This window comes from Oryzias latipes, chromosome 9 (assembly GCF_053564925.1).
Source record: "Oryzias latipes strain Hd-rR chromosome 9, Olatipes_Hd-rR_3.1".
In the NCBI taxonomy this organism is placed as follows: Eukaryota; Metazoa; Chordata; class Actinopteri; order Beloniformes; family Adrianichthyidae; genus Oryzias; species Oryzias latipes.
Window position 1 is genome coordinate 6,849,898 of NC_136245.1, and position 23,385 is coordinate 6,873,282.

At 42.5% G+C, this 23,385-nt stretch overlaps 1 protein-coding gene across 6 annotated transcripts; it reads left to right on the top strand.

The window, feature by feature from the left end:
* The first annotated feature begins 7,716 nt into the window (after positions 1 to 7,716).
* Positions 7,717 to 14,712, top strand: cyb561a3a (cytochrome b561 family, member A3a). Of its 6 annotated transcripts, none has more exons than XM_011479583.4 (7): positions 7,717 to 7,781; positions 9,270 to 9,381; positions 9,775 to 9,979; positions 13,727 to 13,935; positions 14,025 to 14,179; positions 14,256 to 14,424; positions 14,506 to 14,712. In XM_011479583.4, exons 2-7 carry the CDS (start codon positions 9,277 to 9,279, stop codon positions 14,530 to 14,532), a joined length of 870 nt encoding a protein of 289 aa, XP_011477885.1. In that variant the 5' UTR covers positions 7,717 to 7,781; positions 9,270 to 9,276; the 3' UTR covers positions 14,533 to 14,712. The 6 variants fall into 6 exon arrangements, with proteins under 6 accessions (XP_011477885.1, XP_078808680.1, XP_004072829.1 ...); XM_078952554.1 differs by having other exon boundaries at positions 9,270 to 9,372; XM_004072781.5 differs by having other exon boundaries at positions 7,746 to 7,891.
* The last annotated feature ends 8,673 nt before the right edge of the window (positions 14,713 to 23,385 follow it).

Below are 23,385 nucleotides of genomic sequence, written 5' to 3' on the forward strand. Positions count from 1 at the left end.
TTTTGTTTTGAACGAATACTTTATGGGACTGAAAAAGAAGTGAAAAAAAACATCTGAAATGGGGTGAGAGGTATTAAAGACCTCCAATTTCATTACTACACCCGGTACACCTACTTTTTAATATATTCCTATTCTCTCTAATTTCTAGTTTAATTCATATTGCTCTATTTCAAAGTATTTAAAGTGGATGTGATTTTGATTTATTTACCCCCCCAAACGTCTATACAAATAGAAATATCTTGTAAAATGAATGCTAAAAATAAAAAGAAAAGATTTTTGGTCTTGGTTTATTTAAAACTGAGATGTTTCTGGTCAATTTCTTATTCAGATATCTAAAATTTAAAGTGAACCAGAGTTTGTTTCCAGGACAATTTTCAGTCTGAATGCACCCAAGCGGTCCCTGATCCAGGACCAGGAGCTGCTCACTGACCCATCTTTCGAGGTGGTCTCAGTTCGTTTCCAATCGGACTGAGTTTGTTCTGAGTTTCCTCAGTCTAAGTGCAATTTGTCCTCGAAGTAGGACAACTGGACCAAAATGGCCACCGTAGCTGGTGGTCAGATGATCTAAATAGTTGGAATGAAGGAGCAGATGAGCTGCGGACAAATGTCAAGCAACAATTGACGAGTTATTAAAATGGGAAAAAGGGTCTGACTGTTATTTGTAAGAACATTTATTTTAACACAGCTGAAAATGTGTCTTACATGCTTTTCTGTGTCAGGCGCTGCTGTGATGTCATTTTAAAGCTTGTCCTCTCAAAACAATGCCATAACGCCACAACGATGAAACACAGCAAGCCATTGAAATGTGTTCGGACAAACAAGTTTTAACTTGATACACACTGCTTCTCACTCTTTCCGGACAATCGATATGTCATAAACACTTACCTGCACCGGGCCAAAAAAGGAAGTAAAATATGTTGGGCCAGACGTTGATGCAGACTATTGGTCATCAAAATATAAAGTTTGAAAGAACTATCCTGACAACAACTGCAAAGGGCAGAACTTCCATAATTTCTGTCTCTAGTTGCTTTTCTCCGCCCTCGTAATACTTGACCAATTAGTGAAGAGATTTCTATTCACATAGTTTTGTTTACTACCTTTGGTTCGAATAAGAAAAGGCTGCTTGATAGCAGTCTGAATACAGACCAAACACAAGGTTCAGAGCTCAATCCAGACCAAATTAACCCTTGTGCTATCCTAGGCACTTGAACGTTGGGAGTTGGGTCATTTAGACCCACTAGACAGTGCTCTGAACCTTTTTTCTTCAATGAATTGTGAACCTCACTGCTGTCCATGGATTATATGAAATCTTTCCACCTTTATCCACCTTTGTCATGCTAGGGAGAACACATCAATGTAAGGGTGGGGTCATCTAAGATAGCACGAGGGTTAAAAGAACAAATAATGCTACCGGACTTAGACGCATTTTGCTCATGCAACCTGGTACGGATTGGATACCTGCACCTGCCTTTTTTTGCAACTGTGATTAAATTTGTCAAAGAATGGAGAAATGCATACAATGGATGAAATGCCCCCCCCCACCCCCCAGGGTGGCGTGCCTCACGGTTTGAGAACATACAAAGTCAGTGATCTTTATTTTATTTATTTATACTTTGTATAAAGGATCATTCACTTTGTACACGTCTTCCCTGCGAGGATTCTTTCTCAAATATTTCCCAGACAACCATGTTAAATATGAGACTTTAACGCAGCAGCACCTGCTGATTAGAGCTCTGCCCAGGAGGATCAATTTATTGAAATCACGTCAGACTCCACTCTGAGGATGAGGTTTACAGCACAGACACTGCCTAATTTTGGCTGGGTGTCTATCCTAGGCACTTGAACATTGGGAGTTGGGTCATCTAGACCCACTAGACAGTGCGCTGAACCTTTTTTCTTCAATTATTTGTGATCTTCACTGGTGTCCATGGATTACATGAAATCTTTCCACCTTTTTCCACCTTTGTCATGGTAGGGAGAACACATCAATGCAAGGGTGGGGTCATCTAAGACAGCACAAGGGTTAAGCAGACTGGGTCCGGAACCAAACAGCTTTTCCAGTCTGAATGTACCCTTAATGACTGTTTCAGTGAGTGCAGCTGGTCTGGAAGTGCATCACAGACAGCAAAAACAACTGCGCTGTTTCATGTTCATGGCATCACGTTGTCTTGGTGACCTTAGAACAAGTCCATTTATGTTCAGCATAATTTAACACACGGCCTTTAGATATGGCCAAACCTGACAGCAGGAATCATCTGAAGTTTGATCTCAAGTTCTTCTCAAGGTGAGCGTGTGAGCCTGTGCAGGAATGCATGCTTGCAAGTGTGAGCGTGTGCTGCTGGAGGCCTGTCCATGAATCTAGACAACAAAGAGTCAAGTCTTTTTTTTTCTTTTAAGAAACTGTGAAAAACTGTGAGCCAAAATGAACCCAAAGACAATAGATAGATAGACTCAACGTCCCAGTTAGTAGTAGTTCTGCTTTAGCTTGCCCACTTCTGCACCCTCTGGTCAATTAAAGAGCACCCATATAAAGGGAAGTGGTTAAAGACATGTATGCAGACCCTGTTTACTTCCCCCGCAAATGTCCAAGAAATATTTTAGTCCCTGTCAATTTCGGATGAATTAGGTTTTTTTCTTACCTTCTTTTACTGCGCGCTTTTCATTTGTGTGCAAGCTTTCCTGCCAACGGATCTATTTATTATTAATGCAAGGACTTATCTTTTAAGCTTTAAAACATCTGGCCTCATTTAAAGTAAACTGAAATAACTATAACGGCGGGGAAATAATCTACCGGTTGGTTTAACCCTTGTGCTATCTTAGATGACCCCACCCTTACATTGACGTGTTCTCCCTACCATGACAAAGGTGGAAAAAGGTGGAAAGATTTCATGTAATCCATGGACACCAATGAAGATCAAATCATTAAAGAAAAAAGGTTCAGAGCACTGTCTAGTGGGTCTAGATGACCCAACTCCCAATGGTACAGTGCCTAGGATAGCACAAGGGTTAATGTCTCTCTTTTGTGTTGCTTCCTAAGACCATCTTAAATGAAAACTGGTAACTAAACTCAAATGAGTTAAAAAAAATCAATGTTAAATATATATAAAATATAGCAAACATAGCAATAAAACATAGCAGAGATAATCCTTCTTGTCCTATTCAGCCAAATTGTGTAACTTCTTTTAAATGAATGCATTTTTGTGAAAGGCTGGACCCTGTGGTGTACAAAAAATGTTCACATCTTCTGCAATGCAATCATGTAGCTGCAATTAATGTTGTGTTAGTCTACTTTCATGATTGTCTTTCCTTCAGTTGAAAATCATGTCAGCGTCCTGCTGCCTCATTTACTCCTTCTTTTCATCTGGTAGTCCCATCAGTGCTCTTCACTGCCAGTTTGTATCAGCTCAAGACAGGTATGGTTTTCTAATGTTGTCCTAATGAATGCTGAAGGGTTTACGGTTTCTGTCAGCTCAGATGCCATCTCTACAATGACGCCTCAAAGCAGCACCGATGCCTCTGCTGTCACAAATCAGCTCACACAACCTCATCCATCAGACGGATGTTCACTGTTACCAGCCATCTGCTTGTCATGCAGCAACGAGATATAAAGGTGACAGCTCAGATACTTAGCACATCAGATTTTGTAAATAGAAAGGTCTCAGAATATTCCTTGTGTTTAAGTACCAACAGCTGTCAAACAGCTAGGTGTTTAAAATATGTTATCTAAATGTGTCTCATCCCCTGGTGTAGTGGTGAGCTGCAGACACAGCCACACTCAGAAACCATTCATCGCCAGTTCGTTGCCCTCTGTGGTGCAGTACTCTGTCTCATGATGTCACGTGATCATAATCTGAATCTAGATCCGCTCTCGTTCGTGTATTCACTTCTGCCTCCTTGTCTACAGGATCTATCTCTACAAGTGCCAACCTGGGTCCACCCTTCTACCTTCTGTCCGGTAATTTCTGAGCTCCTGCCCTCCAGTCAAGCCACAACTCCACGACTCAGCTTCACGCCAAAACGCCACGCTTCGTCTGGAACGCTACTCACCGATTGGTCCACATTCCATCTCCTCCATGTCAGCCATCGCATCCCAAGTTCCTATGATACTCCTGGACAATAAATCTTTTATATATCCAAGACTCGCGTGATCTTTCCAGGTTCCAGCATCTGGGTCTGTTTTCGCTCCCCGCTATCATGACATGCTAACTACTATAAGAGCAAAAACAACAAGCAGATCTTAAAACAACGGGTTTCCCCGATCAGAGAGCCTTTCAAACAGCTTTACTATACAGATATAAACGCCTAGAAATTGAGATGAACCAAGACTCCACCTCAAGACGTTGTCATCTGGATAAAAGGAATCTGTCACCGACTTCAGTACAGACATTAATCAGAAACATTGCATGTAATACTTTTAATTTTCTTTTTTTTCACTGATAGCAAATTTGGATTTATTTTTTTCATATCCAAATACCAAAACCTGCACTCAAGTTTCAAAATGATTGATTTCACTAAAAAAACACAAAATAAAATAGCTAAATGAACATAGTGATAGTCCTCAAAAATGAAGTGGATAAAAGAAAAATCCTGATCTCACTATATTTAAGTCATAGAATTTTAAATATTAAACATATTGTTATTCATATATACACAACAAATAAGAACAAATGGGCTAATTGTCCCATTAGGCCTCTCATTTTCTAATTTATACGTTTCCAAGATTTTCTGTTTGTTTTGGTTTTTTGTGTTAAAATTTTACTGCTTTTGATATTGTGCTCACTGTTATTTCACAACCTCACCCCAAAGACAGAAATGCACAAATGACTTAGGTAAGAGTGAACAAGTAAAAGCCTATTTTTTGATTTTCAAATTATACCTTTTAAAATCAAACAAATAAATGTTTGTAAAGAAATTAAATTAAAACAGGAATAAAGACCTCTTAAAATATTATTGGTAACAAAGAACCCCCGTCAGATATGTGGATTAAATTATTAAAACTTAATGGAAGTAATGAGACAAGTGTAGCTCGATGTTGCTCAGACACAGTCACGAATTTTTATCACAATCTACTCGAGTAAAAGGCAGTGCAGTGGAACTGATCTGAAAGATTTTTACAATAGTTTCAAGTTGCCCAACATAAGTCAAGGTGACATTTGCCTTTTTATTAAGTTAAAAAGTCAAATGTTTACATAAATCCTTCAGTGCATTAGATAGCTTTCACAGTGCAAAAAGTCATGTAAGAAAAAGAAATTACAGAAGAAATTCTGATAGTAAATTGAAAAGGTTTTAAAAAACAAGTTGCTTGGCTTGGGGATGGATAAGTGTCTCTGAGCTTTTCTTCATATGTACGACGTAGTCACATCATTCCAAAGCTCCAAGATTAATCCTATAATAAATGTAGGAAGTACTGACAATAAAACAAAACTCCAGGCTTGACTCAGTCAGCCCAATGCAGTCTGACGAATGGAAAAATATTTGAGCAAGATTTTGTTGGAAAGACTTCCAAAATTAGCTGGTTTCATGGTGTTTGTACAAAGCAGAATGTATCTGTCTCTAGACACTAAAACCAATTTTAGTTTGAATTAAAAAGTAGACATAGGAAAAACAAGATGCTTTTAATCAAATCTTTAAAAAAATGAATAAAAAAGAATAGACTTTTCAGAATCCCCTCAAAAATTCCAGACAGAACGGAGTACGAGATCTGAAGACGGATGGATCCACAACCACAGGAGGGTGTGAGGAAGCATGAGTCAGCTTCAATAAAAACAACCCAATATTAAAAAGGTCTTTAGCTGTCATTGCTGATCAGAATAACCGTCCGGTGTGTTTATAGATGGAAACCCGGACTGGTGCAGGGCCAGCTTTAAAACTGCATACTCCATATGGGAGGAAAGCTTTGGGATGTCAGCAACCAAGCAAATATTGCAGAGCTGTGAACATGGGGCTGTTCAGCGCTTAACTCTGTTATTGAAATGGAACAGGTTTTTTTTGTAGTTTATTGATTTGTCTAAATGTTAAACTTCTGGGTACCTGGTTTATGAAAAGTCCTGTCACACATATTGCACATAGTGCACGGATGAGAATTGGTCATTTGTGAATATACACGGAAAAAGTACGAAAAATTGTGGTCTTTATGTGGCATTTTATCACAAATGAATCACGTTAAAACCCCAGCAGTACAAATAAGCCATGCAAAGAACATGTAAATCAACATAAAACACGATCTGTGCATAATTATTAAGGCGTTTATGTGAAATTCATTAGTGATTTGTGCATCAATTACATATTTTTAACATTTTTGCACCGCATACACAACATCAAAGTTATACATCGCAGTGGCAGACCGTGCATTACACACCTGAGCCTTCAGTAGTGCTACGTCTGAATCGCTCAACCCCTGATTGACCATTTTACGATGCAGAAACAAGCTTTGCATTGCATATTGAAAATTCCTGCAGCCACAGTAAATGCCTCTGAGTAAACTGAAAAAACAAAACAGTAAACAAATCTCGCTATGTAGTCAGCAAAAAACATTGAAAATGACCACCTAAATTTGGAATATTATTTATTATTACATTTATCATTTCACTCATCAAAAAATCGGATTATTTAAAGACAAAATCCATCCTCCTCTCTTTCGTCCAAAAACAGTTCCATCACCCTGTCATGTAGATCATCGTCTTCAGTTCCATCAAGAAGTCCTTTGTCCAGCTGTGTTTCTGCGTAGGTTTTAATTAGTCTTAGACCCAAAAATGTCTGCTCGACAGATGCAAATCTTTGAAAAAATAGGGGACTGTTAGCGAGGAACACCCGCCCCCCCTTCCCGTTACTGAGGGCTATGAGCAGAGACCTCTTTACAAACACGGTCGTTTTCAAACAGCCTTCTTTCATGTGCGCCTGATAGGCTCCAGCAACCCAGTAACTCTGAAAGGGATTAAGCAGGTTTTGATAGTAAATGGATGGATGGATGGATGGATGGATGGATGGATGGATGGATGGATGGATGGATGGATGCTTCACCACAGTTATATTGGTTGAACTACAAAGTCAGTAGTGGCTTCAACTGGTGGTAATGGTTTCTCTCTAATTGCCTTCACCATGAGTTAGTGCAAATTCCACTCCTCATTAGAAAGGAGACTGCTTGTTTCTACCATTACCTGAACCCTGACAAATCCAGCAGTCATTCTATGCATTACACCATCATGTACCATAAGACCTCCACAGCTGCTTAAACCTTCTTCTTCATGATGTCAGAGATCTGAGGCCTTGTAAAAGTATGTGGAGTGACTCATCTGCCTATGGGATATTTTCCGATGCATTACTGAAAGGGAGAAAATAGAAAAAATATAAAAATAAATCAAAATATGATCAGAGTGGGACTTTAAATAAGATATTATAATCACCTACTGAAATCTGAACTTCAGAATCAAAACCAACATCGGCAGTAAAAACATCTGGACTTGCAGGGACCTCTATATCAAACGACAACCTTTTATTTCAAATCTTTCAATTAACATTTGTACCACTAAATTAAAACTGCATAAACTGAAAACAAGATATATTTAAAACTGTGACTTTTGCTGTTAATGAATTTGCATAAATATTACTAATTAAAAGTAGTTCACTTTTTAAATAAGTTCTACGTTTCTTGACTTAAATTAAACATTATTATTTGTACACGTTTTTGTGTGTGAGTGCGCGTGCGCGTGCGCGAAAGTTATCAAAACATGATGGTCAGCTTTCCCACAGGACTTTGCGGTATCAACCCGGAAGTCTCCTAGGTAAATGTCTCTTCCTGAACACCAGTGTTTCACCTTTACTCTGAAGTTTAACCGTGAACTTTTGGTAAACTTTGGGGCATACATCTGCACGGACAGTACCTGAAACGAAGGTAGACCAACTAGACATTTTTATAAAATACGTCACCATTTCTGCTTCGATGATTTTGCCGGCAAGAGTAGCATGACATAAGTGAAAGCAGCACATGCGCACAAGGGATACTACGCGTGTAAAATTAATATTCTTTAAACCATAATAATAATAATAAAGTTTTAAATTGACATTACCTGCCTTATTCTCACTTTAACGAAGCTGACCTCCTATTGCTTAAGCTGAAAGCAACGTAGAAATCTTCTGCTATGTATATATACAGATGTAACTATTTATAGAAATGTTTTGGGAGAATGTTTAGGAAAGCAGAGGGAAGATGACATAAAGGCAGAACCATAAACAAACTAAATCTGGTAATATGGAAGATTGAAGAGATGCACACAGTGAGCAAAGCCCAGTCACTGTGTCAGTGAGCATTGCAGACAGCTTAAGCTTTAATAATAATAATAATTATTATTAAGATTTCTCAAAATATGATTGGAAGAGCAGCCCTCAATTAAAGTCAGTTTGGCGAAGAGAAATTAACATTTGGGCCAAACAAAGATGATCTATAGAAGACCAAATAAAAGAAATACCAACACTGGTTTACTTATATCCTGTTTTATTGCCTTATGCTCTTACTGCTCAAACAATAAAATGTGGGGCAGTGTGTTAAGATAAAATTAGTTTTACCAAAAAATAATTAGTAATCCCGTAGACATCTTTGTTACAGTGAAAAAAAAAAAGTTGCTGTCTTGCATTACTTAAACTTCAATCATCGTTTAATTTATTGTTGAGCGTTCCCAGTGGTCTTTTAATTACGATTTTGCTGTTTGTTAGACAAAATCAAATGACCTGTGTCGTTTTTCTAGGACAAAGTTTCTGCAGAGCGGCAGGAGTTAATTAGAAATTCACCTCTGTTCTGGGCCAGATTCCAGCTCAGACGAGGAAAACAAAGACGTTGATGGATCTGTTTGTCTGCAGACTAGAGCTGAGCAGCGAGTTTGTGGCCCGCCCAGCGCATTTTCTGTCACAAATACAATCATTTTAAAACAACGCTTTTATCATCTGCTGCTGATTCACAATGATTTAAAAAAAATACTCAAATGCAATTTTAAGCTGAATTTTTCCTCTATAAATGTCTTCCATCATGATTAAAATGCCACAAAAACATAAAAAAACATTTTTTATTGGAATGGGTCTTTAAGTAATGAGTCACTCTCCACACTGGCTCCATCAGACCACATTGAGACTCATCATCCGGTCAGTTGATGAGCTGAATTTAGAACATCAGATGAGTCAAAGGTGCAGTGTGGAGAAGCACCAGCTGATGGAAAGCTTCACCTGTCTGTGCCAGTCATGTGTGTGGCTTTTGTCATGAAATGTGGACATGCCTCCAGTCCTCAGATGCAGGCGGGTGGCCCCCTCAGCCGCTTCCCCCTCCAACAACTGAACACAGCTGCAAGTGGAAGTGAGAGCTGGCCTCGACCACAGAAACACGAAGTGAGCACCGTGAGTGTCTGTGATTGGTCTGATGAAGTCATGAGACAAAAGGCCCTTTCTCCACATTATGTGTTGGCTGCTGCTGATGTGTTGTCACTTGTCTCTGCGGCTGTGGACAAAGTGAGGTACGTTTTGTGGCCTTTCTTACATGGCATGCTTGGATAAACAATTCCTGTTTTGAGCTTTTCGTCTATTGAAATGATAAAGTTTCTGGTAAAAATGTACACATTTTGTTGATAGTTGGTTAATAACATCACCTCCTTTTTCTATACATGATAGCTTCAAAGGAAAAGCAGGTGGATCCTTCTCTGTCGAAGATGCAAATAACCTCCAAGTCCAGTGACGGTTTCATTTCTCGTCGCTCTGTGTCTCTAGTCTGATTGATTTCTCTTTCTGGGTTAGCTTTCAGATCCGTCCAGCATGAATTCCATGATGATATTCTACCTGCTCTACTTCCTGTGCCTGTGCTTGAGTGTTGCCTGTGTCATCTGTTTGTGCGTGTGGAACAGCCTGTGGCGCGGCGGTTTTGCCTGGGATGGCTCACAGCTGGAGTTTAACTGGCACCCCGTCCTAATGGTTACCGGCCTGGTGGTGCTCTATGGCAATGGTGAGGACATTTAAAGAGCTTCATTCCAATATTTTGACCCGTATTCCTCTTTCTGGCAGGTGAAAAGGGATAATCATCACAATCTATAAGTTCGGTAGAAGTTTCTTTTTTATCCCTCCTAATTTTAAGATTTAATACACTTTCTGAAATTATTAGAGAGGAACTCTTATCATCATTTGAACTATTTTCAAAGCTTTCCCTGAGGTCTTCTTTAATTATGATTATGACATTTTTAGCCAAAAAAAAAAAAAACTGTCTTTTGTGGGCGGGTCTGTTGGCGTAGAGTAAGCTGTCCCCCACTTCCCATTTGTTTACCTGACCTCCTGCTAGCTTAAAGCCCCTCCCACCACCAACCCAGGGCTCCACACTAACTTTTTTCACTAGGAGCACAGTGGCCCCCAACTGAAAATTTTAGGGGCACAACCAGAAAATTTAGGGGCGCATACCGTAAATCAACATGCTAACCAAATCTACTAATTTCCACTGTATTACTAATAAATACTTTAATAATAGATGCAGAAATTACAATGTGCTGTTTCAAATTCAGTGTCACATTTTATTCTGCACTTTTGAAGATGCAACAACAGGTAAACTGACATCACCATCGCTGTCATGACAGTACAAATAAGTAAAGAAAACGGATGGAAATTTATCTTTGTGACACCAAATAGGTGCAGCCAAAATGCACAATAAGCGTGTTTAAGATCACCCAGGTGAACTCAACGCTGCGCAGATCACCTGGTGTGTTACATATATTTTTGTTTTTGCTCCAACATCAACTGTCAATCATCACAAAAATATCAGAGAAAGGGGTGGGAGCAAGGAGCAAACCTACCTGGACACAGCTGAAAATTTAGTACTGAACTGACTGAAAGCTGCCCTACAGACTACAAAACAATGCATTATGGGACATGTGTCCTGATGGGTTTTGTAGTGGAGTGATTAATTAAAATACCAATTCATTAAAAAAGGCCACATACATTACAAAACATTAAAATAATCATAAAATATATAATAACACAGATCACAATAAGAGGGAGAGGAATATTAAAACTAAATTGAATGTTAAGGACAACTCCAATTTCCTGTTCTACTTTAGTGTCGCTGTGGATTCGCCTTCATCTCCCCCCCCCTTTCTGGTGTCCCCAACGATACAGGCGAGGTGCCGGTTCATCTCAAACACGTCTATCGTTGCATTTTCCCCACGTATTTTCAGTGTGTCTAAGGCTAATCTTGTTGTTGCTCGCACGTGTTTAAAGTTCAAGCCCGTTAGCTGTCACGCATGTAGGTGTGGGACATTTATTCTCCTCAGCTGACCCGACTCCCGCAGGAGCGGCGTGCTGCCGTAACGGCCGTGCATAACCGTTTGATGCGCCGCCGTAACCAAAACCTAAACCTTCCTCTGGTTCTGTGCGGCCCAGAGAAAAGTTCAGCACGTACTGCATGTATGTAGAAAATTACGAGCGTTCTAAAGGAAAGTAAGGAACTCCTTAATGTGGTCCGGGGAGGGAGCTGTCAGGTGTCCTGCTTTCAAGCCCTGTCATTGTCACGCCCCCAAGAGTCATTTACCCCACTGTGATTGGTTGGTCAGCTTCGCGCACGACAATGAAAAAGTGTCATTCATACAAACTGGCAGGCTGCTTTAATATTAAACTTTCATTATAAGGCGGGGGCCGCAAAATATCATCGTGGGGGCCGCAAATAGCCCGCGGGCCGCGAGTTTGAGACCCCTGCTGTACGCTCTGGCACTGGTACACTAGCCGCAGGTCGGAAGAACGAATCAATAGTTCGCTTACCCATAGCTCAGACGCACATATCAGGTTGTGATATTTGTCTCCGTTTCCTTCCCACAGATGTTTACGCGCACTCAATTATCTCTAGGCCCCTCCCCCTACACGCATTTTAGCCACTCACAGTGGCTTTCCCTTTCTTCTCACACGCAGTGGCCGCCTCACACACAGGCATCACGCGAGAGTGTACGTGCTCGCGTTTCATGAGTATGTGCGCGAGTGTGTGTGTCTGCCTGCGTGCGTGTGCGCTCGTGTCTTATTGATTATTTCATAGATCATTGATGTGCCCCTTCCACGTTTAATGTATAAAAAAATACGAAGGGTGGGGGAGGCAAATGTACTGGTAGCACATGTGCGACTGGATGTTAAATTCAATTTTGCAAAGTTTGGTCGCAAAATGCGCAGTCTGGAGCCCTGCAACCTTATTTTTGTCGTGCAGCAAAAATGGCGTTCAATATTGGAGCTTTCCAGCTGTACAGTTCTGAGCCAGAGACCAGTTCAGACGAGGAAAACAAAGACGTTCATGGATCTTTGTCTGCAAGTGGATGCATCAGAATGGAGCAGCGTGTTTTTTTTTACGTCAGATATACAATCATTTTCCAACAAAATTTTTATTCTGATCTGATTCACAGTGATTAGAAAAAAGAAATATCTAAAAGAAATGTCGGTTTTAGCATAAATTTCTTTATATAAGTCCCCCAATCATAAGAGAAATCCCCAAGAACATGTTAAAAATACCATGTTCTCAGTGTGTCTTTAAGGAATCATTTGCATGTATAGAAACTTTTTTTTTTGTCTTTACACCTCAATCCAGAGCAGCTGTATTTGAGATTTGAAATTCGTCACTTTAGACACTTTTCATAGAAGGAAATGCAGAAGAAAAAGGGGAAGAAGAGCAACTGATCTACATAAACATTTACAACACTTTCTACTGTCTTTCTGATAATAAAAGGCAGGACTGTTGGCTGCTAACATTTACATTTAGAAGTAATTTGCTCAAGTTAAAGGGAAAACACAAGTAATAGCAGATTATTTTAGGCTTACTGCTTTTAATTATTGAGAGTCAGTCCAAACCAGCTGCCCGAATGCCGGCATGACGAGCAAAAGAGCTCTGTGACTGAGCTATGTCCGGAGAATCCCTGCGGTATGGCGAAGCACAAAGCTTGGGCATCCTAAATCTTATGAGATTTTTCTTATATCCATTGAGACAACAATAAATTTATCATTCTTATTTGTCTTTTTCCTTTCTTGAATGAATGTGGGTCACAGAGACAGAAGTTAACGCTGAAAGCGGCTTTTGCAGCCGGATGGAGAGTATATCCGTGTTTATGAATGACTTATGACATGAATAATTATTTCGTTCGCACAACTCAATTATTTTGTGGGAACGAGATATTTTTTATGTTCCCCATGTCGGGACACACGAGACTACTCTATTTGAACCTTCAACCTCTCATTGCATTTTGGTATTATTGTCATTTCTATTATTTGTTGTTGGCAAAGCTACAACTTGCTGAGGGACTACGGTTCAAATAAATTAAAAATAGTTTTATTAGTTTAAATTTGAAATTAAGTTAAAGTTACATGAAAAAAAACAAGAAACTTAGAGTTATTATTATTAGCTTATTATCAGCTCCAACATTGCTCGCCATTTCTGTTGCTCCAGTAATGTAACTTTAGGTTGTGAGGAACTGTAAAGTAGCGGCAGAGAGGGTAAACGGATGGGGGACGGGAAGTGGGGACAGTCGTGCTTCAAGCGAATGGTCCCGCCCACAACTCAGAGGTACATTTCCAATGAGCTCCTGCCGCTCTGTAGAAACTATGTCCTAGAAAACGACACAGTTTTTGTGATTTGATCTAAGAACCGCAAAATCCTGATTTTAAAAAACCACTGGGAACGATTTGAAAAGAGATCAAAAGATGATGGGAGTGGGACACACTTCTGTTGCTCCCACAGGCGCCGTGTTGTACCGCATACCTTTGACCTGGGGTTATGACAAACTCCCCTGGAAGCTCCTCCATGCTGCGCTGATGCTCCTCTCTCTCATCCTGTCCGTTGTGGGACTCTGCGCTGTGTTTAACTACCACAACGCCAAGAACATTCCCAACCTTTATTCTTTGCACAGCTGGATTGGAATTGCAGCCGCGGCTCTTTTTGCCATACAGGTAAAACGGGAACTAGAATTTTTATTAATGTTTTTTATGAGAGCCAAGTTCACAATTGGTAATTTTTTCCCTTTCACTCCTCTGTGCAGTGGGTAGCTGGTTTTGCTGGATTTCTCCTGCCTTGGACTCCTTTATCAATGCGCAAGCTCCTCAAACCCGTCCATGTGTGGTTGGGAGGAAGCATCCTGATACTCAGCATCGCCGCCAGCATCTCTGGCATCAACGAGAAACTCTTCTTTGCTCTGTGAGTCGCCTCTGTTTTAATGTAGTTACAAATGTAAACATTTGTAATGGTTTTTTTTTCTTCCTGTTTTTTGTAGAAAAGGACAAACCAACGAGACTCAGCCATACTCCAGCCTACCTCCTGAAGCTCTGGTGGGAAACTCTTTAGGGGTTTTGATCGTAGTTTTCGGTTTGATTGTTCTGAGGATTTTGTCCACCAGCGAATGGCAGAGACCTGACTCCAGCCCTGAGGACCGGACGTATGCGGTGAGAGCATCCCTGAAACAAAAAGAGGATCTGATGGGTCAAAGGTGTAACCAGAAATGCTGTGTATTTTCTCTCTTCCAGCCTATACTACGTGAAGAAAGTGATTGATTGCATCGCTGCTCGCCAAAATTTGACCAGCAAGGATTCCGCTCGCCATTCTAGTCCTATAAGCAGCAGATTACCTCGTGTAGCAAAGTCTATGAGTGACATTCTAATATAATTTTGAAAATATATTTAAAATGACTTGAACAATGAATAAAAATGCCTTTTTTTCTTTCTTTTTACAAATTATGATTTTTTTTGCTGATGTTATGATGATATCAGAGTATACAAATAATTCAGACCAACCATGTCTTACTACAATGTGATAATCAACATTCAAACTATTTATAGATACACAGATGACATTGCTCCAAAATCTAGTCAAGGTTTGCAGAAGTAGCATGTATATTTACTCTGAATCAGGAACTACTCTAAACGGAAGACCTCAACGTTTTGTGCATTGTCATTATGAGAGGTTATAATTTTTGTGTTACCACTTTGGTCAACTAATGTTATCTCAAAACTTTGTGGTTAGTTTCTAACTTTGACCAGATTGTGGTTTGCAGCAAAAACACTGAATAATAACCAAAGCCAGGTCAGAAATAAAAAATAAAATAAAATAAAATAGATGATCAGCATTTCTTCTGGCCGATGCTGCAGAGCTAAACTCAGGTGTAGATTTTTTTTACTAGATCTGCAAACAATGTAAAACATGTTTGTGTTTAAATATCATCATGTTTTATGATCTTTTTCTATTCAGTCTACATCTATATATACATTTAAACCATGTATATGAGGGGCACTGCACTTTTTTCTTTTTGTTATGAAAAGAAATATCTCTTCATCCATTTCTTGTGCCTGCCTCATCTTCAAAAGTTTTTCCAACATGCTAAATTCTGATTAGAGAAGACATACTTTGAAGTGGAAACCGTCTTTTCTTGACATGTGGACAAATTCTGTGATTGTTTTTCTCCCTTTCTGCTGTGATGCTGTAATATAAACTGAAAAAGAAATTTAAATGCAAATGAGGAGGCAAAACAGAATTGGTGAGATAATGTTGGTGTCCTCATAAACACCCAACTGCTACATAACCACGAGCTGCAAACTAACACATCCAAAAGTGGAACAACTCTTTTATTTTATTTATTTTTTTTTTTTTTCCAACTTGTCCTGTCCAACAGCTAGGCAGACAGATGAGAGCTGAGGGCCTCTTGGGTTGGACATATTTTACTTTAACAAGAGGGGTTATTAATCTTCAGACAAACCAAAGGTATGTCTGAATAAACCCCTTTTGTAATTGAGGCCAAACTTTATTAATTTCAAACATGTCTGAAAATCTTTGGTGTTGGACCGGACGGAAAAGGAAAGAGGGGAAGAAGAAAGAGGGACGTTAGAGAGAGGGGGGGTAGGGGGTGATAATAGGAGGGGAAAGGGGATAAGACCATGAAGCAGCATAAAGCAACAAGTTTACTGGTTGTTAATCATTATGGTAAGGTTCAAATGTAAAAAAAAAAACAAAAAAAAAAGGGCGGAGCCTGTCCACACACACACTCAAATGTTATAAACACACTTGTTAGTTGCAAAAATGTCCACCTGTCGACATGTACACAAAACAGATAGTGTTCACACGCATACTTATGCCTTAAAACCAACTAGTGTGAAATATTTCAGTCATTCAGTCTGTTGAGCTGACACCTGTGCTCAGGTGAGTGTTTATGTTCTTCTAAAATGGATGGTGGAACGTGAAAAGAAGGAGGGAGAGTGCCCAGCCATCCCCACCCCAAGACCCCCACCGCACCAGCAGCGGCAGCCGGATTCCCCCCAACACCACACGGGAACCGGCAGGGAACAACCGCCGCCCGGGCGACCAAGCCCGCCACCCAGGCCAGGGCCAGCAGGGCCGCCGCAAGGCCCCCAGAGCCAGAGAGCAGGGAGGCACGGAGGGAAAGAGGGCGCCGCCCCAGCCCAACCAGGAGAGCAGCCCCCCCGCCGCGCCGGGAGAACCCAACGCAGGGCCCCACCGGAGAAGGACGCCCACAGCCCCAGACGAGCACCCCACCACCACCCAGGAGTTCCGGGCATCCCCCCGCCCCAACCCCAGGTACGGGCCAGGACCCCCCAAGGGAGACCCACTCCGCACTCCAGGCAGCCATCCGCCCGGCCAACGGTTGGTCCAGGGAGGAGCGAGGCAGGGGCCCGCCGCCCCCGCCCAGGAGGGGGGAACCCCGGGGAAAAAAGAGGGCCCACAAGGGGTGTTGTAAATATGGCCCGACCAGGCTCGGCCACAGTTGGAAATTTGGCGGGGCCCAGCACTCAGGAGCAAGGACCAGAACCCACCCCCCAGGGACACGAACACCCCCGGCTCAGATGTAATGTGAACCCCCCCACCGCGCGGAGAGAGCACCGCCGGGCCCAGGAAGCCAGCACCCCGGGGACACAGCCGCCGTTGCAAAGGGGCCCGTACCCCCCACCAGGGAAGAGGCAGGGGACAGATGGTCCTAGGTCCCACCTTCCTTGCAAAATGTGTGTGCGTGTATGTGTGTTTGAGAGAGTGTGTGTGTGCATGTGTGTGTGTTTATGTTGGGATGTATATATTGAGGGGGGAGGGGTGTGTGTACTAAGGGGGGTGCGGTTAAAATTGGCGGGTAGGGCACTAAGGGGACGTCTCCTGATTACTCACAGTGACGTCCCCTCACCCTCCCCACCAAGGGGCCCTAAATGTCTAAGGTGCGGTTAAAATTGGCGGGTAGGGTGCTAGGAGGACATCCGCTGCTTGCTGGCAGTGATGTCCAAGCACCCCCCCTACCAAGGGCCCTACATGTCTAAGGTGCAAATAAAACCGAAAGAGGGGGGGCCCACTCCATACGGCAACCATAGGAGGGGGGTCACTGCCTAGTAAACCCCCCCCCCCCAAGGCTCATCGCAGGCTAAGCCCCCCACCCCCTCACCCTATTATGAGGTTATATGAGGAAGGGGGTAAGTTGGGGACAGATGATAGACTGTCCCCCGGTGGTCAAACAGCCGTCCCCCGCCCCCCCCCCCAGCAAGGGGGCCAGGCCCACCCAGCCCCGGGGCCCCACCCCCGGAGGCGCAGACACCCCAGGCCCAGCACCACCACCCCCACACAGAGAGAGGGGAGCCAGAAAGCGCCGGCCCCCCCCGGAGCAAGCCCAGGCCCCCACCCCCAAACGCCGGCCCTAGAAGAGCTCTGGTCAGGCCTCGACGGAACCGAGGCAGCCAACCGGCCGGGGAAACCGCCGATGGCCTCAGCGGAGACCCCGACCCGTCAACCCCCCCTGCCCCGTACCAATAGTGGCCCCCCCCCCTCCCCCAGAATGCCCCCCCACAGGACAGGGCCGACAAGACCCCCACCCCACCCCACCCCCAGACCCCGCAGCCGAAGCGGATGACACCCAGAGCGACCGGGGGCCCCAAGAGGGTTGTCCCGTCCCGCCCCAGAGCCAGGGAAGGGCCGATCCCAGCCCCAGGTGTAGACGGGAAGCCCATCCAGCGCCGCTGGGCCCCCCCCCCCGAGCAGCGCCCCCCGTCAACCCCCCCCAGCACAGGCAAAGGGACCACCCCCCCAAGCCAAGCCAGACCACCACCCCACCCCCCCCACCACGCACCCCCACACCCAAGCCCAGAGGACCACGCAGCGCCCCAGGCCGCCCCACCCAGGCGCCGGACCCGACCCCCCGACCAACGGAGCCCCCACCACCCCCGGCCAGGCACCGGAGGCCCCGACCCCCACCCCGGCCCACGGCAGAAGGGCAAGGAGCAGCGACGACCATGCCCCCCCCACCCCCTAAGTCACGGAGTTAGCTATGGGAGACCAGAGAGACCGAATTCTTTCAAAGTTACTTGAACTTTGGGCTGACATTTTTTCCAAGCTGATATGATCAAGCAGCAGATTTCTGTGTTGACTTATATTCATATTTTTTTTGCTTTTCCAATTTATTAAAATAGTTTTTTTAGCAATGCAAAGAGTTATGAAAATGATAGAGCCTAATCCTCCTTCTACATCGATGGCACTCATGTCACCAAGCACACAAAGTGACGGTGAAGCTGTGATTGAAACCTTAAGCCAGACTGATAGATCGGCACATACCTGCTGCCAGAGAGCCTGGACAGGCGTGCAGAACCATAGTGCATGCATGTAATTGTCGGGTAGATTACTGTCACAGTGCTGACAAATGTCTGAGTTACTGAGACCCATCTTGAACATCCTCTGTCCAGTGTAGTAAATTCTGTGAAGAGTTTTGAAATGGATTAGCTGCAGATTTGGATTTTTTGTCATTTTAAAGGTGTTTAGACAAAGTTCTGACCAAAAACTTTCATCTGTGCTGATGCTCAAATCCGCATCCCATTTTGTTGTCGGAAGTGAAATATTGTTATCTAAATTACATAAAAGTTTGTATATTTTGGAGAGAGTTTTATTCATTTAGAAATTGATCAGAGTGGTAACTACATCTGGTAGCTTTAAATCATTGTCTTTGTATTTAAACTTTTTAGTAATAATTGATTTAAGTTGCTGATATTCCAAGAAGTTATATATTCCATGTTTGTCTTGAAGTTCCTGGGGAGTTATGAATCTTCTATCAATAATTATGTGCTCTAGTTGTTTTATGCCCCCTGCTTGCCAAGCTGGGAAGTGGATAATTTTTTTGTTTATGAGGATGTCTGGGTTGTTCCAGATGGGTGTCATTTTGCACGGTTGAATTGATGATTTTGATATTTTGAGAAATTCCCACCAGGCTGTTAAAGTGGCATTTATATTAATACTTTTGAAACAATCCTGTTTTTTAACTATTTGACTAATAAATGGAAGATCTGACAGGTTGATCTTTCCACATAACGCCTGTTCCAAGTCTAACCATGAGTTGGTTTCTGGATTATTTTTTAACCATTTTAAGATGTATTGTAATCTATTTGCAAGAAAGTAATTGTGGAAGTTAGGTAATTCTAATCCTCCACAGCTTTTTGCAGATTTTAAAGTTTTTAGACTAATTCTTGCAGGTTTATTGTTCCATAGAAAGCTTGATATGGATGAGTCTAATGTTTTGAACCATTTTAATGGCGGTTGTGTGGGAATCATTGAGAAGAGATAATTAACTTTGGGTAAGATTTTCATTTTAACCGTGGCTACCTTGCCCATAAGGGACAAAGGCAGGTTGGTCCAGCGTGTTAGGTCGTCCTGTATGTTTTTCAGTAATGGGGTGTAGTTTAGCAGCACCAGTTCTGATATTTTGGGGGAAAAATAAATACCTAGATATTTTATATTGCCTGATTTAACTGGTATTGTGAGTCCTTGCTCCGCATTACTGTTCAGTGGTAATAAAACAGATTTATTCCAATTAATGGAATAATCTGATATAGAAGAGAATTCATTAATGATTGTTGCCGTTTCATTTACAGAATGTATATTACTTAAAAACAGTAATATGTCATCTGCATAGAGACTAATTTTATGATGGCTGTGTTTGGTTTTAATTCCTTTAATACTCTCATTCTGTCTTATTGCTGCAGCTAGAGGCTCGATAAATATTGCAAAAAGCGAGGGGGAGAGTGGGCAACCCTGTCTAGTTCCTCTTCCAAGAAAAAACCTGTTGGAAGTCTGTTTATTAGTTCTAACTGATGCATTGGGGTTGTGATATAATATTTTGATCCAATTGATGAATGATTCTCCAAACCCAAACTTATGGAGGGCAGCAATGAGGAACTTCCAATTTACTCTATCAAAGGCTTTTTCAGCATCCAGTGATAGTATAGTCATTTCCTGGTTTTTGATGGTGGCAAAGTCTATTATGGTAACGAGTCTGCGGACATTGTCATCCGAGTGTCTGCCTTTGATGAATCCAGTTTGATCAAAGTCAATTATGTGAGGAGTGACTTTTTCTATTCTCTGTGCTAGTGCTTTGCAGATAATTTTTACATCTGCATTAATTAAAGAAATGGGGCGATAGCTTGAAGGACTCGTGGGGTCTTTGTCTGGTTTTAGAAGAAGGATAATGTTGGCAGAGTTCATGTTAGGTGGTAGAGATTGGCTTTCATTGATAAATTTTACCGTTTTATAAAACGTTGGTGCCAGTTGTTCCCAGAATTCCTTATAAAACTCTGCAGGAAAGCCGTCAGGCCCTGGTGCTTTACCATTAGGCATAAGTAACAGAGCTTCATGAAGCTCAGACAACGAGAGCGGAGAGTCTAAATTTGTGATTTGATCTTCGTTTAACTTGGGCAGGTTTATATTGTTGAGAAATGAGTTGATGCTTTGTTCTGATGGATTGATCTGTGGAGTGTATAAGTTTTGATAAAAGTCTTTAAACGCATTATTAATTTTTACCGGGTCATGGGTGACATTCCCTGTTTGGTCCATAATCGAAGTGATTGTTGATTTTTCTTTATTAATTTTAAGCTGATTAGCTAGAAATTTGCCAGATTTATTTGAGTTTTCATATCTTTCCAGTCGAAGCCTTTGTATCTGGAATTGTGTTTGTTTATTGATGATGTCATTTAACTGCAGTTTTAAATTTTTTAGGTCGCCCAGTATGTGTTCCTGTGCAGAAGCAGCATAAGCAGTCTCCAGAGTTTTTATTTTATTTCCTAATTCTAATAAATCTGCTTTCTCCTTGCGTTTTTTATGCGTTGAATAAGAGATGATTTTCCCTCTCATGACTGCTTTTGCTGCTTCCCAAAGAATACTTGGTGATATTTCAGAAGTATCGTTGAATTCTAAGAAGGTTGCCCACTCTTTTTTAAAGAATTCAATATATTCCTGGTCTTTTAACAGAGACGTATTAAACCTCCAGGTTGAACCCGAGGGTCTGGGTACTTCCCTTGAAATAGTAACAGAAACTGGTGCATGGTCACTGATAATAATTGGATGAATGTTGGAACTTTTAATTTCTTTCAAAAGGGAGTTACTGACTAATAAATAATCTAAACGAGATTGTGAATGGTGAACTGGAGAAAAAAAGGTGAACCCCTTAGTGCTTGGATGACATGAGCGCCAAGCGTCGCAGAGACCCAAATCATTCATGTACTGCTTTAGAATACTTGCAGACTGCCATGTACGCTGGTTTGCTGCTGTGCTGAGTCTGTCAAGTTCAGGGTCCAAAACAAGGTTGACGTCTCCTCCTATAATGATTGTGGAGTCAGAGTGAACTGAGAGTGAGGTGAAGAATCTGTGAAAGAAGGAAGAGTCGTCAGCATTCGGGCCATATATGCTGGCTATGCAAAAGTCTTTATTCTGAATGGATATATTAATGATTACAAATCTGCCTTCTGGGTCAGTAACTGTATCCTTATGAGTAAATGTAACATTTTTATTAATCAAAACTGCAACCCCTCTTTGTTTGGAGTTGAAACTGGCAGAATACATAGCTGGATACTGGGAACAGCACAGGAGATGACCAGCTGATAATGATAAATGGGTCTCCTGCAGCAGAGCTATATCTGCTTTAAGATCATTCAGGTGATTTAACACTTTCAATCTCTTTGGCCCAGAACCAAGTCCACGCACATTCCAGCTAACGATGTTAAGACTGCTCATAGCTGTTCTAACCGGGAGAGTGCAAGGCTAAATAGTGCGTGTGCCCGTCCGTGTGCGCGTGCCCGCTGTGCGTACCTGCTACACTGACAAGCGCTATGCGTTGTGGGTGAACGTATCTTGGCTATGAGCTGCATGTTATGTGCGTCCTGTGTGAGCCTAAGTGAGGTTTTTGCAGTTTATCAACGTGTGTGTGCGGGATCGCGTGTGCATGCTCTTATGCGCGCTAGTATGCGCGCGCGCCCGTTCCGTGCATAAATAAATACTCACCATGGTTGCGTTGACTTTACCTGATTCACATATGAGGACATGGGAAGGGGGGGGGACAAGAGAAAAGAGAGAGGGAAAGAGAAAGAACAAAAAACAAAAACAACGAAACAACAACAGAAACATGAATGTGAGAGAAAGAAAAAACACTTTTCCTGAGAGGTGTGGATTATTGATGATCCGATTATTTCCTAGTTAAATAAGTTTGCGGGTTTCTTCTGGGCAGCGCAGATGTCAGTGCGCCTCTGAAAGCCTTCAGCACAGCCAGGGTGTTACCTCTGGGTCCCGGAACAGCTTGCCATTCACAAAAAGTTTATCAACAGCAACCACCGCGCGTGCTCCAGCAGACAGGTGCTTCCTCCTCAGCGGGAAGAGGATTTTCCGACGGCGGAGGATCTCGCCTGGAAACTGATCATTCACGCTGTAATGTGTGTCTTTCAGCTCGCGCCCTCTGCTTTTTACCTGCATCTTTTGTTTATAATGTTCAAATTTAGCAACAATAGGACGGGGACGCTGATTGTCCGGCCTTTTTCCTCCGAGCCGGTGAACCCTGTGGAAGGAGATCTTCTGGACTTCTTCCTTGGGGAGTTTCAGGTGGACCTCTATAAAGGACTTAACAATGTTCTCCGGGACTTCCCCTGCCTCTTCTGGAATCCCTGCGAACACTAGATTGTCCCTCATGCTCCTCGCCTGAAGATCCAGGAGGGTTTCCTTGATGGATCGGTTTTCCACAGAGAGACGGGCGGTGTCGTGGCCCAAGATCTTCACGGTCTCTCTGAGGGCCTGGTTCTCCGCTGCGAGCTCCTGCACCTGCTGTTGGCTGAACTCCAGAGACTCTCGCAGACCTTGGAATTCCTTATGGAGGATCTCCAGCAGATTTAAACGGCAATCAAGGCTGGAGAGCCTTTTATCAATTGAATCCAGGATATCACTCATGTTGCTGCCTGGGGAGGAGGCAGCCCCCGGGGAGTCTTCGGGACGGTTGCGTTTGGTGGACGGAGTGGCGGTGTTGGATTTCTTCATGAGGCAGGTATTGAAACACTCGTCGATGTAATTCTCCAGATCCTCCAGGTCCTCCAGGTCATCCAGGCTGGCAAATGCTTGAC